At 44.9% G+C, this 18,396-nt stretch overlaps 1 protein-coding gene across 2 annotated transcripts in view; it reads right to left on the minus strand.

Annotated features, from left to right (window-relative positions):
* GALNT2 (polypeptide N-acetylgalactosaminyltransferase 2) overlaps nucleotides 1-18,396 on the minus strand; it is a 121,835-nt gene that overhangs the window by 64,165 nt on the left and 39,274 nt on the right. The window contains exons 2-3 of one of the 2 annotated variants that reach the window (XM_040429406.1): nucleotides 14,531-14,624; nucleotides 11,585-11,638 (exon numbers count right to left, since the gene is read on the minus strand). In XM_040429406.1, coding sequence (XP_040285340.1) covers nucleotides 11,585-11,638; nucleotides 14,531-14,624 — 148 coding nt within the window. The remainder of the gene's footprint in view (nucleotides 1-11,584; nucleotides 11,639-14,530; nucleotides 14,625-18,396) is intronic. The other variant, XM_040429407.1, reaches the window with a different exon arrangement.

Consider the following 18,396-nt stretch of genomic DNA (forward strand, 5'->3'; position numbering starts at 1 on the left):
CTGCCAGGGACTTTTCTCTTTAAAGGGTTATTCCCAACTCAGCTGTTGGCCAAGACTGGAATAACCTTAGTGAGAACTGGCCGAGGTGCTACTAGAGTTACGGAAACATTTGAGCCAGCGGTATTCTGCTGTTTCCATAACTCCCATGCACTAACTATGCAACACAGTGAATTATACTATTTCCATTAACTAGGAAGTTACAGAAAAAGTGTAGCCTGTGATGCTACGCTGTTTGTATAGCCCCCATTAACTGCTATGGGAGTTATGCAAACATCAGAGTGGAGCCCACCCAGCTGTTTTGGCAACCTACCCACGGTGACAGCTCACCGAGGCTTTTCCGATTACCATCATGAAAGCAATGGGATGGGAATAATCCCTGGAGAACCTGTCAGGTGATTTTTGTTGCCCTACCTGAACGCAGGATAGAAGAGAAATAGGTTTATAATAATCTTTATTTACATAGGGCCACCATATTCGACAGTGCTTTACAATTCGGGGGGGGGGGGGGGGGGGGGGTTGCAAATCAAAACTGACATCAGAAAATTACAGGCCAATATACGATTGAAACACTAGGAGTGATGGCAAAAGAGCTTAAAAATCTATAGGGTTGGAAATGGGGGACACTAAAGGTAAAGCTGGTTGTTTTCTAAAGTTTTCCAGCCATTTTGTGCTAAAAACAGTAGTGCACAGAGCTGCATGACTAGTGCACTGACTGTGGGGATTACTGTTAGATTATGTGTTTGGTTCTGAAGAATGAGGGGTGGTGAGCAAATAGGGAAGAGCCAGTTTATGGAACATGATAAGTCTGCCTAAAAAGATCTGTTTTTAAGGCACGTTTAAAGGCTATGTACACCTTCAGGGCAATTTATTTTAATAATTGTATTTTAACTCATTTTGGGCTAAAAATAAATGTGTTAATTGATCTTTATCATAAATAGAGACATTCTGTCACAAAGGGTTAACTGTCTAGCTATGTGAACTTTGTAAGAATCATCTTATCAACCTCATCTCTAAATTACTAAAAAGGTCATAAATACTTATTATAGCCTATATGGGCTATAATGAGTTTTTATAAAGGTCAGAGATCTGACATAAGGAGCCGACAGTGGATCTACCTGATGGGACAGAGTGAAAATTCAGATCTTGCTAGTAGAGAAACTCAAGACTGCACAGAGATGGGGTTTCAACATTTTTAATAAAGACCAAAAAAAAATAAACAATTCAGCTCAAAATGAGTATACTGCAATAATAAAACAAAATGCCCCCACAGGTGTACATAGCCTTTAAAGGGAACCTGTCATCAACTTTATACTGACCTCACTGAGGGCAGCATAAAATAGTGACAGAAATGCTGATTTCAACAGTGTGTCACTGAAAAGAGTCAAATCTACTTGAGAAGAGTCCTGGTTATTTACAATATCCTGCACTCCCCGCCCATCTGCTGATGATTGGCAGTTCTCTCCTAGAGAGAAAGGGAGAAAACTAGGTAGAAGACTGTCAGTCATCAGGTGGGCAGGGAGAGCAGGAATTTATGAATAACCAGGACTCTTCTCAGGTGGCCGTGACTCTTTTCCAGGCCCAGTCTGCAATGATTGTGATGTTGGTTCTCGGGAACAACTTACTTTTAAACTTCTGAATGACAGATCACTGAAATCAATTCACCTGTGTCTACTTTATACTGCCTTTAATATGGGCAGCATAAAGTTGATGACAGGTCCCCTTTAAAGCTAAGGAAGTTGGGAATTAACCCGATTGTCAGGGGCCGTGCATTTCTGAGAGCTAGTGCAGCTTGACAAAAGTCTTTAAGATGCGAGTAAGGCCGTTGTTTTGGTCCGCATCCGAGCCGCAGTTTTTGCGGCTCGGCTGCGGACCCATTCACTTCAATGGGGCCGCAAAAGATGCGGACAGCACTCCGTGTGCTGTCCGCATCCGTTGCTCCGTTCCGTGGTCCGCAAAAAAAATATAACCTGTCCTATTCTTGTCCGCAAAACGGACAAGAATAGGCAGTTATATCAATGGCTGTCCGGACCGCAAAACACACAACGGTCGTGTGCATGTAGCCTAAGGCTGCGTTCACACGGGCGAGATTTCCGCGCGGGTGCAATGCGGTAGGTGAACGCATTGCACCCGCACTGAATCTGGACCCATTCATTTCAATGGGGCTGTTCAGATGAGCGATGATTTTCACGCATCACTTATGCGTTGCGTGAAAATCGCAGCATGCTCTATATTCTGCGTTTTTCACGCAACGCAGGCCCCATAGAAGTGAATGGGGTTGCGTGAAAATCGCAAGCATCCGCAAGCAAGTGCGGATGCTGTGCGATTTTCACGCATGGTTGCTAGGTGACAGTCTATTCACTGTATTATTTTCCCTTATAACATGGTTATAAGGGAAAATAATAGCATTCTGAAAACAGAATGCATAGTAAGTGATCAGTTGGACCAAGTGATCAGTTGGACCATGTGATTGGAGCATGTGATCTTACGTCACCAAAGGTCCTTTAGCCCATAGTTCATCTTTTGAGAAGTAAAGAAGAGACCGGGACTTACGCGAACAAACGGAGAAGGTGAGTTAATTTTTTTTATTTTTTTTTAACCCTCAACTGATCACTTACTATGCATTCTGTTTTCAGAATGCTATTATTTTCCCTTATAACCATGTTATAAGGGAAAATAATAACATCTACACAACACCGAACCCAAACCTGAACTTCTGTGAAGAAGTTCGGGTTTGGGTACCACAGTCGGTTTTTTATCACGCGCGTGCAAAACACATTGCACACGCACGATAAAAACTGAACATCGGAACGCAATCGCAGTCAAAACTGACTGCAATTGCATTCCTACTCGCGTGGGTTTGCCGCAACACACCGGGACGCATCCGGAACTAATCCGGACACGCTCGTGTGAACGCAGCCTAAGGGAAATAAAAATGAAGGAGGCTATGTAAGACACTGCAGCACTGTGGAGAGGTTTGTGGGTGAGAAGTTCAACTCTATTCTATGGTGGTTGGGCAACCAGTGAAGCGACTGGCACTGGCTAGATGCATCTGTGTAGGAGTTCGACAGAACATGAGAGTGGCTGCTGAATTTAGGACATTCTGAAGGGAAAAGAGAGTTTAGTCAGAGAAAGACCAATTAGTAATGAGTTGTAGTAGTCAAAACAAGAATGAATCCAAGCAACAAAAGTTTTTGATGTTTCCACCGTGAGAAAAAAGGCAGATTCTGAAGACGTTCTTCAAGTGCGGACGACAAGAACATGTGTGATTGAATATGGTAAGAAAAGGTACGCAAGATCTGAGTCAAACACAACCCCAAGACAGCAGACATGTTGGCCAGGAGTAATCATCGTACCACAGACTGAAATTCAAATATCAAGTTTAGTTAGGGTTAAGGCATCTTAAAAAGATAAAAATAGACAAATCGCCAGGACCGGATGGCATACACCCCCGTATCCCAAGATAATTAAGTAATGTCATAGCCAGACCCTTATTTCTGATATTTAAGGACTCTATACTGACAGGGAATGTTCCACAGGATTGGCGCATTGCAAATGTGGTGCCAATATTCAAAAAGGGTCCAAAAACAGAGCCTGGAAACTATAGGCCGGTAAGTTTAACATCTGTTGTGGGTAAACTGTTTGAAGGTTTTCTAAGAGATGCTATCTTGGAGCATCTCAACGGAAATAAGCAAATAACGCCATATCAGCATGGCTTCATGAGGAATCGGTCATGTCAAACTAATTCAATCAGTTTCTATGAGCAGGTACGTTCTAGACTTGACAGCGGCGAATCAATGGATGTCGTATATCTGGACTTCTTCAAAGCATTTGACACTGTACCACATAAAAGGTTAGTATATAAAATGAGAATGCTCGGACTGGGAGAAAACGTCTGTATGTGGGTAAGTAACTGGCTCAGTAATAGAAAACAGAGGGTGGTTATTAATGGTACACACTCAGATTGGGTCACTGTCATTAGTGGGGTACCTCAGGGGTCAGTATTGGGCCCTATACTCCTTAATATATTTATTAATGATCTTGTAGAAGGCTTTCATAGTAAAATATAAATTTTCACAGATGACACTAAACTGTGTAAAGTAACACTGAAGAGGACAGTATACTACTACAGAGGGATCTGGATAGATTGGAGGCTTGGGCAGATACCGTATTTTTCGCCCTATAAGACGCACCAGCCTATAAAACGCACCTAGGTTTTTTAGGAGGAAAATAATAAAAAAATATTTTTAACCAAAAGGTGTGCTTTTGGTGGGTTTTGAATTAATGGTGGTCTGTGCATGACACTATTATGGGGGATCTGTGGATGACGCACTGTCATGTGGGGGATCTGTGGATGGCACTGTTATGGGGTGGGGGGGGATCTGTGGATGGCATTGTTATGGGGTGGGGGGGGGGGATCTGTGGATGGCATTGTTATGGGGTGGGGGATCTGTGGATGGAACTGTTATGGGGTGGGGGTGGGGGATCTGTGGATGACACTGCTATATGTCATCCACAGATCCCCCTCATAACAGTGTCCCCCAAAATACACCGGCCCTCTGCTCGCCAAATTATTTATAAACATGATTCCTTATCCTGTTATTAAGTTTAACTAACGCTACGCTCTCCCATGTCCCCCCTGTATCCCCACAGCACTTACGAACACGCTTCCATAGCAGGCAGGGCGGACGGCACCAGTAATGTCACTCACTGACGTCGCGCGCCTGCTTCATTATACAGTGGGCAGTGTGCTATGGGGATACAGGGGGGGCATGGAAACATGGGAGAACGCAGCTTTAGTTAAACTTAATAACAGGATAAGGAATCAGGTTTTTCAATACTGCGGTGAGCGGCGGGGCTCGCCCCTAGTTACGGACTCCAGCCCCTCCTCTCTCCCGGCTCATACATCGCAGTCTGCGATGCTGCAGCGTCGCAGACTGCGATGTAAAATGGAAGCATTCGCCCCATAAGACGCAGGGGCATTTCCCCCCCACACTTTTGGGGGGGGGGAAGCACTTTTCCTAGTCTTATGGGGCGAAAAATACGGTAAGTGGCAGATGAGGTTTAACACTGACAAATGTAAAGTTATGCACATGGGAAGTCACCAGTACATACTAAATGGTAAAACACTGGGTAAGGGCTCATGCACACAAATGTATTTTCTTTCCGCTTCTGTTCTGTTTTTTAAGCGCACCGTATGCAGAACCATTCACTTCAATGGGTCCGCAAAAACAATGAAAAGTACTCCGTGTGCATTCAGTTTCCGTATTTCCGTTCCGCGAAAAAGTAGTGCATGCACTATTATTGTCCGTAAATCACGGTCCGAGGCCCCATTGGAGTAAAAAAAATACGGAACACATCCGTATTTTGCGGATCCATACTGTAGAAATGCTATGCCCACCCCATATTGCTCATGTGTTTGGCGATTAATAAGTTACTGTTTCCGATCCAAAAAACAGATCAAATATGGAAACCATACGGATATGTTTTGTGCAATAACGGAACGGAGGAGGACTAAAATCAGAGAAGAAAAAAACTCAAATACTGAACAACGGATACGTGAAAAACGGACCGCAAAACAACAACGGTCGTGTGCATGAGCCCTAACACAGACATTGAAAAGGACCTAGGAATTTTAGGGAACAGCAAACTAAGCTGTAGAAACCAGTGTCAGGCAGCTGCTGCCAAGGCAAATAAGATAATGGGTTGCATCAAAAGGGGCATAGATGCCCGTGATGAAAACATAGTCCTGCCACTTTACAAATCGCTAGGACATGGAGAGTTGTGTACAGTTCTGGCTCCTGTGAACAAGGCAGACAGAGCTGGAGAGGGTCCAGAGGAGGGCAACTAAAGTAATAACCGGAATGGGGCAACTACAGTACCCTGAAAGATTATCAACATCAAGAGGATTCCTTACGGTAAGAGCAGTGGTGGTGATGGTGAGTTCACTAAAAAAGTTCAAGAGAGGCCTGGATGTATTTCTGGAGTGTAATAATATTACAGGATATAGCTACCAGAGAGGGGTCGTTAATCCAGGGAGTTAGGCTACTTTCACACTCGCGTTTTGTGAGGCTCCGTCATGGACCGATCTGTTCAGATAATACAACCGCCTGCATCCGTTAAGAATGGATCCGTTTGTATTATCTTTAATATAGCCAAGACGTCTTGAACACCAATGAAAGTCAATGGAGGACGGATCCGTTTTCTATTGTGCCAGATTGTGTCAGTGAAAACGGATCCGTCCCCATTGACTTACATTGTGTGCCAGAACGGATCTGTTTGGCTCAGTTTCATCAGACTGACACCAAAACGCTACAAGCAGCATTTTGGTGTCCGTCTCCAAAGCAGAACGGAGATTGAACGGAACGGAAAGCCAAAACGCGAGTGTGAAAGTAGCCTTATTCCGATTGCCTGATTAGAGTTGGGAAATAATTTTTTTCCCCTTAAGCGGGGAAAATTGGCTTCTACCTCACAGGTTTTTTTTTCCACCTTCCTCTGGATCAACTTGCAGAATAACAGGCTGAACTGGATGGACAGGTGTCTTTTTTTCAGCCTTATATACTATGTTACTAGTTAGGTTAGTAGATGGGGGAAAGGCAATAAGTTCAGTTTTTGAGAGATTTTGTTTCAGATAGAGGAGAGGACATAATGTTGGAGACAGCTGCCAGAAAATCACATATAGTTGGGTGTCATCAGCATACTGAAAACCACATCTTCTGACTGTCTGTGTCAACAGAAAAGAGGAGAGGACCTAGAAGTGAACCCTGAGGATCCCCAACAGGAAGGGAAAGAAGAAGTAGCAGAACCAGCAAATGATACACTGAAAGAGCTTCCAGAGAGATGTGAAGAAAACCAAAAGAGAGCAGTGTCTGAGGCCAATAAAAGTTGAGCATACTAAGGTAGAGTCTGTGGTCTAGTGTCAATTGCTGTCAAATGCTGCAGAGAGATCCAGGAGAATCAGCGAGCAAATGCCATTACTATTAGTTCTCACAGATCATTATACACTTCAGTGAGGACAGTTTCTATGGAGTGCACAAGCCAGATTGTACGGGATCAAGAAGAATGTCAGGAGTTTAGAGATGAGTCAGTAGTTAGCAGTACAGGTTGGGTCAAGGGGTGCTTTTTAGTACTGGGCTTCTAACAGCATGCTTAAAAGTGGAGGATAGAGATGCCAGAAGAAAGGGGTTAAATATTGCAGTTAGGAGACTAATGACAGCTGGGAATGGGACTGGAGGAGGTGTGAGGGAATGGGATCACTACTGCAAGCAGTCGTTTGAGAAGAGGAGAGGATCCTGGGGAAGACTTCTTCGGTTATAGGGTCAAATGAGGAGTGAGAACAAGAGGGAGGGGGAAATTGATGCTGGTTAGACACTGGGAGATTATTTCCTGGTGGATGTTATTTTTCTTTCTTTAAAGTGTGGCCAGGTCTTCAGCACAGAAGTCAATGAAGGGCACATGTGCGTTAGGGCTCGAGATTTGTGGCAGGTTTCAAAACAAACTTGTATAAAAAAAATAAGTTAGGTGTGACATCTTTTTTGCAAGCGATCTTTATTTTTGTGAGAGGTCCCCATGAAACAGAATGTTGGCCTTGAACTTTGGCCTTCATTGACTGAAGCGTAGTATTTTCCTTCTCTGGTTTAAAAAGTGGTTGCAGAGAACCAACATCACAATCCTTGCAGACTGGGCCTGGAAAACAGTCACGACCACCTGAGAAGAGTCCTGGTTATTCATAAATTCCTGTTCTCCCTGCCCACCTTCTACCTAGTTTTCTCCCTTTCTCTCTAGGACAGAACTGCCAACCATCAGCAGGTGGGCAGGTAAAGCAGGAGATTATGGATAACCAGGACTCTTCTCAGGGAGATTTGACTCTTCTCCAGTCCTGGGCTGCAATGATTATGATGCTGGTTCTCAGCAACCATTTACTTTTAGCTTATGTGTGACACACCGCTGAAATCAGCATTTCTGTCACTACTTTATACTGCCCTCAGTAAGGTCAGCATAAAGGTGATGACAGGTTCCCTCTAAGGCACTCTCCATAAGGAGAAATAGTATCCCCCAAATCCTTCTATCATAACAATTATCCCCTGTCCACAGGACATGTCTGATGTCCTGTGGATAAGTCCTTTCTCCTCTCTTACCCCTCCACATTACCAATTTCATCACTTTGCATGTATATTTAGAAACATAGAATGTGTCGGCAGATAAGAACCTTTTGGCCCATCTAGTCTGCCCAATATACTGAATACTATGGATAGCCCCCGGCCCTATCTTATATGCAAGATGGCCTTATGCCTATCCCATGCATGCTTAAACTCCTCCACTGTATTTGCAGCTACCACTTCTGCAGGAAGGCTATTCCATGCATCCACTACTCTCTCAGTAAAGTAATACTTCCTGATATTACTTTTAAACCTTTGCCCCTATAATTTAAAAATATGTCCTCTTGTAGCAGTTTTTCTTCTTTTAAATATTCTTTCCTCTTTTACCTTGTTGATTCCCTTTATGTCAACAGGTATGCGATGCAGCCTCACTGTCCAGGAGGTTCTGATGCGCCAGCCTGCCTAAGGGCACTTTCACACTAGCGTTTTTCTTTTCCGGCGCTGAGTTCCGTCCTAGGGGCTCAAATCGGGAAAAGAACTGATCAGTTTTTCCCCCATGCATTCTGAATGGAGAGCAATCCGTTCAGGATGAATCCAGTTCAGTCTTTTATTACTGATCAGGCTTTTCAGAAAACCGTAGCATGTTGTATTTTTACCTCCGGCCAAAAATCCGGAACACTTTGACTGAACGCCGGATCCAGCATTTTTCCCATTGACTTGCATTAATGCCGGATCCGGCGCCGTGTGTTCCGTCAAACCGGATCCGGCTTTTGCATGTTAAACCCGAAAAATGTGCAAAAAAAGTTAAAGTCCATAAACGGCGGATCCGTTTTTTCCAATGCATTTTTTCATTGTGATCAGAATCCTGATCAGGATTCAAATGTAATCCGTTTTCACACGTTTTTCCGGATCCGGCGGGCAGTTCCGACGACGGAATTGCCCGCCGGATTCAAACAACGCTAGTGTGAAAGTACCCTAGGGGATAGAACCGCCTTTTCAATCTCTGATAATATCTGAGTACAGTATCGCCTCACTAGGTAAACTGAAGTGGAGTGCGGGTGTGAATTGCGGCTCAGCCGCGCCTCCTGCACTGCTATACTCCAGTTTAGAGGCTTGATCTGGAAGATGGGAGGGGCCTCTTCCATATAATGTACACAGATCGGCGGCCGCGTCCTGGCCATACGAGCGCCGATGCCGCCGCCTCACTACACAAGGCAGAAGGTGTTCATGTGGTTTGACTGTGTGTATAGGTACCCAACACTCCTGATGAGCTTTATAAGCGAAACATGTAGAGTGAACCGGGGGTATAGTTAGTCACTCACAGTTCAGGCAGATTTTTGTTACACACGGGGTGCAAATAGCCATTGCCAGTTAGGCTACTTTCACACTTGCGTTCGGGGTTCCGCTTGTGAGTTCCGTTTGAAGGCTCTCACGAGCGGCCCCGAACGCAGAATGCATCAGTTTGGCGCCGTTTGGCCTCCGTTCCGCTCAGCAGGCGGACACCCGAACGCAGCTTGCAGCGTTTTGGTGTCCGCCTGGCCGTGCGGAGCCAAACGGATCGTCCAGACTTACAATGCAAGTCAATGGGGACGTATCCATTTGACGTTGACACAATATGGTGCAATTGCAAACGGTAAGTGAAAGCTCTGGGCTATAAGCAATGCGCCGCACAGACCTTTCACTTACCAGTAGGAGGAGCGCCTGGCCGGTCACAGACATCGCAGGTAAGTATAATGCTTCTAAAAATTGCTAAGTAACCATGGCAGCCAGGACTGCAGTAGCGTCTTGGCTGCCATGGTAACCTATCAGAGCCCCAGCGATTAAACTGGGACTCCGATCGGAACTCTCCGCTGCCACCACTGATGGGGGGGGGGGGGGGTCGGTCATTTTAATTAGGGGGGGGGGGGGAGGGGAGGCCGCACTGGCCACCAATGAATTAAATACAGGGGAGGGAGGGGGTGCCGCACTGGCCACCAATGAGTTAAATACAGGGGAGGGAGGGAGGGGGGGGGGCCGCACTGGCCACCAATGAGTTAAATACAGGGGAGGGAGGGAGGGGGGTCTGCCCCCTCCTGCCTGGCAGCACCTGATCTCTTACAGGGGGCTATGATACGCACAATTAACCCCTGAGGTGCGGCACCTAAGGGGTTAATTGTGCGGATCACAGCCCCCTGTAAGAGATTGGGTGCTGCCAGGCAGCAAGGGGCAGTCATGTACACAGTTCTTTTAGTATATTCTAACTTGAAGCGTCCCCATCACCATGGGAACGCCTCTGTGTTAGAATATACTGTCGGATCTGAGTTTTCACAAAGTGAAAAATCAGATCTGAAAAAAACAGTTATGTAGACGGATCCGTTCTAAACGGATGCAAGCGTTTGCATTATAGGAGCGGATCCGTCTGTGCAGACACCAGATGGATCCGCTCCGAACGCAAGTGTGAAAGTAGCCTTAGATGTAAGAGCGTGTATAGAAACAGGGGGATACATGCTTCTTGGGTGAAACCACCAGATAATGGGAGCGTGTAATTAAGTCTCCATTACAGGCTAAGTTGCAACACTTTCCACAGTTGCACACTGGCACAGCATAGCGTCTGATTAACTATTTGTCCAATAGCGCTACAGGGGGCAATGGGTACACAGTATCATACAGTCGACTGTGCTGTGCAGGTTATACTAAGTTCAACTGATGGTAATTTACCTACTCGGTTTCTCAAACAATCATTAGGGGTTATACCCTGAGGAAGTGTGTTTGTTATGACATTTGTTTGATATACAGGCTTTTTCCTTCCCATTAGTTTTAATTAAGATATTTAATAAAGATTTATTGTTTCAGTTTTTAACGTTCCTTCAGGCTGTAACCTACAGCAACTGAATATCAAAACAGATTTTCTACAGGGTGCAATGGTAGACTAATAACTTTAGAATAAGACAGTTTTGATAAATGGTGGTACCTGAGGAAAGAGGTATAAACAGCAATATCTGTTGGGCGGGATACATTCATATTAGTGATGCCCTAATCAATAGTGGCAGTAGCATCTAAGAACATTGACATGGGGAGATTACAATCTTGCCATAAGTAGAAGCGTGTTAGGCTACTTTCACAATCGCGTTTGGTGCGGATCCGTCATCTGTAACATTGCCAAAATGGATCAGTCTTGATCATCGAAAGTCAATGGAGGACGGATCCATTTTCTATTGTGCCATATTGTGTCAGTGAAAACGGATCCGTCCCCATTGACTTACATTGTGTGTCAGGATAGATCAGAGCAGAATGGTGACTGAACGGAGGCAAACTGATGCATTCTGATCCTTATCCATTCAGAATGCATTAGGGCAAAACTGATCCGTTTTGGACCGCTTGCGAGATCCCTGAACAGATCTCACAAACGGAAACCAAAACGCGAGTGTGAAAACAGCCTGTCTCAGTTCCATGTCCTTGCAACACTAACAAACGTCTACATTTTTATTTTTTTTTAAACAAAAACAAACCTATAAATTTTTGTGAAAACTTCCCCTTTTCAAATAAAGATTTGAAGGCATTATCTGAAAAAAAAAAAGAAAAAAAAAAATACATTTAACAGATGGAAACATAGAGGGTCATTTACCATGCTGAAATACTCCTAAATTAGGCGCAGATAGCAGTGGGCGTATTTCAAGCAGATATCGACGCAACAGTTAGTTGTGTCGATATCTGTGACTTCAACCCGCTCACGCCTGGTCTAAAATTGTGAGTGTGATGAGCTGGTAGGTCTGTCTCATTCACCATTTTCTATGCTTGTTTTAGGCGTAGAAAAAGGTCTACATGTAAGACAGCTCAGAAGCTTTCTTACATTTAGAACTGGTGCTGGATGTGACGAAGTTATGGAGCCTCCTTATAACTTCGGTGGATCCACCACCAGTTTAGGGCTTTATTAAGAATCGGTATTTAAATCACCGTTCTTAATAAAATGTGCCCCGTATCGCCCTACGTTTCCATCTGTCCCCCATTGCACTGCAATGTAAAAAAAAATATATATATATATATATATATATATATATATATATATATGATTCTTCTATACTTTTTTTTTTTTTTTTGCAGGACAGAAAAGCATGGTCTGCTACGTTATTCTATCCTGCAAAAAAAACGTACAAAAATGTAAACTATGACAGACGGAGTCCAATTATAGTTTATGGGTATGTCAAGTAATACATTTCTATACAATTTTTTTTGTTTACAAAAGTATCTGCTTGACATACAGGAAAAACGAGATGTGAACAGCCCCTAAGAGCTTCTGTGCAAACCACCACCAGGACATACAGTACTTTTAAGTCCTAATGTGGATAGGGATGAGAACATCCTTTTGTAGGAAGGGGTTAAATGGGTTTTATGATCCATAGGATAGGTCATAAACAGTGGCGTACTGCCAATATAGGCAGACCACGCAGCTGCTATGGGTCCCGTGGAGCGGGGGGCCCGGAGAGAACGGAAGGCCCCGGCCACTTGTCCTCTGTTCCGTTTCAGGCCCTGCTTGCTTATCCTATGCTCAGTCAGGGCACCCCCTCCCCATTGTGTGCAAAGGCAGCACGCTCCGCTGGTGTCCCGAGTCCAGACCCTCCCTGTCTTATCAGTCCATCCAGGCTCCCAGGCACGCAGCATAGCCATTAGCTCTCTCTCTTGGGCACTGCTGTATTGCGCACTGGCCAATCAGCATTTAGCAGTGCGCTGGCAGCAGGAGCAGCACAGCAGGTTCAAGTAGACAGAACCTTGAGGGAGCGGGTGCAGCAGTTGTATACCGCGCTCACGCGCTGCCCGCCTGACTCATTAGCCAATAGCCACCCACCGGACCGGAGAACAGTCGATCACTGAACACAGCCAGTCCACCCCCTCCCCCCCAGCATCACTGCCGCAGGCAAAATAAACACTTGCCTGCCCCTGATGTGTGCCACAGCCGAGCTTCCCACAGTAAGAAGAGTAAAAAGCTAATGTGGGTGTTCTTAATGGGGAGAGGGCTGCAGCGAGCAAGCAGAGTCACTGTGGGGTTGGAGGAAAGGGAAGGGGGGGGGGGGGCGGAACACTGTAGGCTCATAGATAGAGGACTCAGGACAGTGTGCTCCCCCCAACCCCATGAATTCTGCTTGCTGATAGAGGACAGAGTGCCCAGCCAGCACAGCTGCACATCCCCACTCAGTCACCTTGCAGGGTTATGCACACTAAGCATCAGCAGCAAGGAGTAAAAGGTGTTATCCAACCCCTATAATATCCCCCAAAATGCCCGGGCACCTCATACAGGTAATACTTGGCCCGCTCTCCGACACCCGCATCCCTCCTAATGCCCGCACGGCCGCCACTGCATCCCTCCCATCGTGCAGATGAAAACATCCAGAGACGTGGGGGACAGCCAATAGCAGGTCACGATGGAAATGAGCCTCCCTAGCATCGCAGGTGACGCTAGGGAGGCTCATTTCCGTCGCAGCCTGCTATTGGCTGCACCTCTTTCCCACCGGGCATTAGTATTACCTGTATGTGGTGTCCAGCATTTTGGGGGGCATAATAGGGGTTGGATAACTATTAGGTTAACCATTAGGATACCGGAGGTTTTTTGTTTTTGCATTTTGATTTTTCTTCCCTATCTTCCTCGAGCCATAACCTATCCATTTGAGGGCTTATTTTTTGCAGGACAAGTTGTACTTTAATATAGCACACAATGCAGTGGGAAGCAGGCCAAAAATTCCAAATGGGGTGAAATTGGAAAAAAAAAAAAATGGGGGTAGGAATACAATGGGGGTGTGGCAGAAGCCAGGGCAGATGGTGGGATGGGCCAGGGGGTGGGTAGTGGGCGGAGTTAGAGGGGCCCAATTCTGATTCTTGCTATAGTGCCCAATGATTTCTGGTCCTAAATATAATATTGCTGGAGATCTGAATGTTGGGATCACCAGCAATCCAAAGAACAGGAACCCCTGTGCCCCTTGTGTGAATTGGCAGTCAGTGGTGTGCATGCCTTTATTTCTCTACAGAAGTGAATGGAGCAGTGGGTAGACATGCTCATCATCCTTCAGGAAACATTATTCTTGGAATCCCTGGGGGTTCCAGTAGTCAGGCCACCATTGATTATACTCAGGATAGGTCATTGATACCTCATCGGTGGGGGTCCAACTCTCCAATAAGATGACCGTGGGGGTGTCAGGAGTTGAACCCCCAGTAATCAGATATTGATAACCTATTCGCCATCAATATAAAAACCCTAGACAATCCCTTTCATCACTAAAGGCTCCAATGTGCAAAGATTTGGTTATATGGATAAAAGGCAGCAGCCATTCACATCACTGTTTTCATTCTGAACTTGCTCTAAAAAAATTAAAGTTTTTTTTTCTGTACAGAACATAATCACCAATCTACATGATATCAAAATCCCAGACAACTCCTTTAAAAGAAAGGTTCTGAACATGGTGTACCTGGTGGAAGAGTTTCCAAACTTTGAGCTCTCTCGTCTTCACCGACGCTGTGAGGATCTCTTTTCTTGATTGCACCAATTTCATTCCAGGCCTCCTGAAAGAGAGAAAAAAGTCAGAGCGGCTTTCTGTCCTAGGCAATGTCCCATTTGAATGGAGGTGCCGATAGGCATGCATGTCCACCATTCCATTCAACTCTATGCATGTCTGCCACTCCATCAAACAAGTTGTCATTCTGGGACATCACCTTAAAAAAAAGATCCTTGGGTGAATTTTGACGATTTGCAAAATTTCTATTTTGGAGACGTACTTGCCGCAAATGGAGGACGATATGCTAGAAGGAATCTAGATATGAATAATTTAAAGATTGCTGCACATTAAAGACTGCGTATAATCAATGTTGAAATCCTTTTTGCAGAGTAATGCAAGTTCATAACAACGTACGTATCACAACACGTATGCTGTACCTTCTTCTGCATTCTGGACGTCAGGATGCAGTGATTTTTTTATGTTGTTTGTTTGTTCCGTCTCTGCATTTCAAAAGACATAACTTTATTTTTCTGTCTACAGAGCATTTTTGTGGTGTGACACCAAGGAAAAACATAGCAATTCCGCCATTGCTTTTTGGATAAACATTTTACTAATTGGTCTTTATTAAAAATGTTCAACCATAGGGCCTGCCGCAAAAAGGTAATGCATGCACTACTTTTTGGCAGTGCGGAAGCACGGGCAGAAACCCCACAGAAGCACTCCATAGTGCTTCCTTTGGATTTTGTGCCTCCATTCTGCACTGGTCGTGTGCATGAGCCCTTAGCCTGGTGTAATAGCCAAAACCGGAACCCGTCGCAAATGGAGCAGCTGATGACCATACACCCAATTTTGGAAACTAGACTCTTCAATTAGTTCACCTAGGACAATGATAACTGGCTTGACCGCACAGGTGTTTCATAGAATAATATTTCAATTGGGAGATGAAATGAAAAATTACCATGTATTTTAACCATATGTAGTTTTAGTCTCAAATAGTTCACTTTCAAAAGTGATAATCTGAGAAAAAGGACCCCAAATCTGGTTACATTTTTTCCAAGTACACTGGCAGACTACAGGAAAAGGCGCAGGCCCCTCTGGTGGCCAGGACTGTGGAAGTCATCATAGGCTGGCGCTTTCATAATTTTCAAGTACAGCCACCACTGCTGGGTTACAGGGTGGTGGGAATCATGGAAACAAGCAGTGTATAATGTGAGGGAAAAAGGAATCAATCCATCAAAGGAAGCAATATGAACACTCACAATACATTAGTGAGAGACTTGTATTAATTGTCTACATAATAAATGCCATGTGCTGAAGTGAGACAACCCCTTTAAATAAAGAAGACATTCACAAGTTGTAAGCTGGTGCTACTATCGTATGATGATCTCTTCTACCCATCTCCCCCATCTCTTCCTTCTTTATTTTTTAAATTCTACCCATGGCTAGCTTATAATTATGCTGTATCAACAAGACACACAGTATTCACTCTATAAGAGCCATGCTTACTTACTATTCACCTTTTACTGTTATCTAATTTTTCACTTGTAAGTTCGATATTGAACTCCCGTTTCTGCAGTGATTATCATTAATAATAAAAAGATGATGGAAAAAAATGGGAGACTTCTTAGAAATTTACAGACAGCTGGTTTTTGCATATATTCTATATCAATCTCAGTGAAAACTCAGTGCATTCCCGCTTCTATTTTTCCATTGTTTTTTCCCATTGTTCTATTGATTAACAAATTCTTCAAAGACATTTTCATTCAAATCAAGACTACAGCAAGAAAAATCAGCTATTTGAACATGTCCTAGTCCAACTGTTGATCACTGGAGCTTGGTGCAGTGGCGACTTCTTCTTGTACTACCATGAAGAAAACAGGCCTGGTAATGGTGGAGCCAGGAGCCACTGATTCCACAGCCAATATCTGATGGTGCTGAGGAACCACTTTGGGATGTCTCAAGACTGAACACGACCTAATAGGACTGCCATTAGAAGGCCAGGCCTCATGACCTTTTCACTGCCTGGCCCTGGCCCTCTAGGTGTAATGGCAATACCCTCGTTGCTCCTAGAAGCTCATTTCCATGTATTAAAACATAATAATTCATAGGCACATATGAACACGGGGCCAAAACAGATGCCTGTAGCTTCAAATCTGCTGACAGATGTCCTTTAAGATCCTTCAGCCCTCTAATACGTCAGCATGGCTCAAATTATATACAGAAGATTTTTATCTATATGAATGCGAGAATTAGTTCTAGAAGAAATATCTCCATACATAAGGTAAATATCCATAAATAAGGGGGCTGGTGAAGCCAGTATGGCAGTACACTAGGGCTGCAGTAAAGGATTATTTTAGAAATAGAGTATTTTATACGATTAATCGAGTACACCAATAAGAAAAAAAATTAATTGACTGTTTTCATTTATAAAAACTTATCAAACCCAGTGCCATCAGCACAGCAGGGGATAGTGTGCAGGGTGATGTCACAGTGCAGGGGATAGTGTGCAGGGTGATGTCACAGTGCAGGGTGATGTCACAGTGCAGGGGATAGTGTGCAGGGTGATGTCACAGTGCAGGGGATAGTGTGCAGGGTGATGTCACAGTGCAGGGGATAGTGTGCAGGGTGATGTCACAGTGCAGGGGATAGTGTGCACGGTGATGTCACAGTGCAGGGGATAGTGTGCACGGTGATGTCACAGTGCAGGGGATAGTGTGCACGGTGATGTCACAGTGCAGGGGATAGTGTGCACGGTGATGTCACAGTGCAGGGGATAGTGTGCACGGTGATGTCACAGTGCAGGGGATAGTGTGCACGGTGATGTCACAGTGCAGGGGATAGTGTGCAGGGTGATGTCACAGTGCAGGGGATAGTGTGCACGGTGATGTCACAGTGCAGGGGATAGTGTGCACGGTGATGTCACAGTGCAGGGGATAGTGTGCACAGTGATGTCACAGTGCAGGGGATAGTGTGCACAGTGATGTCACAGTGCAGGGGATAGTGTGCACAGGGATGTCACAGTGCAGGGGATAGTGTGCACAGGGATGTCACAGTGCAGGGGATAGTGTGCACAGGGATGTCACAGTGCAGGGGATAGTGTGCACAGTGATGTCACAGTGCAGGGGATAGTGTGCACAGTGATGTCACAGTGCAGGGGATAGTGTGCACAGTGATGTCACAGTGCAGGGGATAGTGTGCACAGTGATGTCACAGTGCAGGGGATAGTGTGCACAGTGATGTCACAGTGCAGGGGATAGTGTGCACAGTGATGTCACAGTGCACAGTGTGATGTCAGGGATAATCCCGCATCACAGATGGGCTCAGGACTGTTGACACTTCCCTTCCCCCACAGGCTTTAGTAGGTTTACATGGAAGGTCACCAGCAACCTGAGACAGCAGCAACCAGGCAGCAGAGGAGATCCATGAGGGAAACAAGCAGAGAATATTATAACAGTTATAAGGACTAAAAGGAAACAAAACCCAAACCGCCACTAACGACGGGGAGCGCTCTAACACCCTATGCTGCCAGTCATCAGCCTTCCTGAACAAGACCAGTGAGCACTACTACCCCCATCATCCTCTGGCCATAACGGCACAAGTTACATTAAATTGCTAGTTATAATGTTATACACAGACTGTGATTACTTTTTTCAGCCACAAGAGGCCGCTGTGTCTTTGAGTAAGAAAGAAACTAAATTGTTTGTTCCAGAGGATGTAGGAGGAGTTGCAATTTCCTGGGCTTGGTCTGGTGTGTGTTTTTCCTGGCTGGTGGTGAGCGGAGAGTCTGGCTGCAGTTGGACAGAACCACAGAGACTAAAAAGTGATTCTGAGAAGAGCGA

This window comes from Bufo bufo, chromosome 4 (assembly GCF_905171765.1).
Source record: "Bufo bufo chromosome 4, aBufBuf1.1, whole genome shotgun sequence".
Taxonomy (NCBI): Eukaryota; Metazoa; Chordata; class Amphibia; order Anura; family Bufonidae; genus Bufo; species Bufo bufo.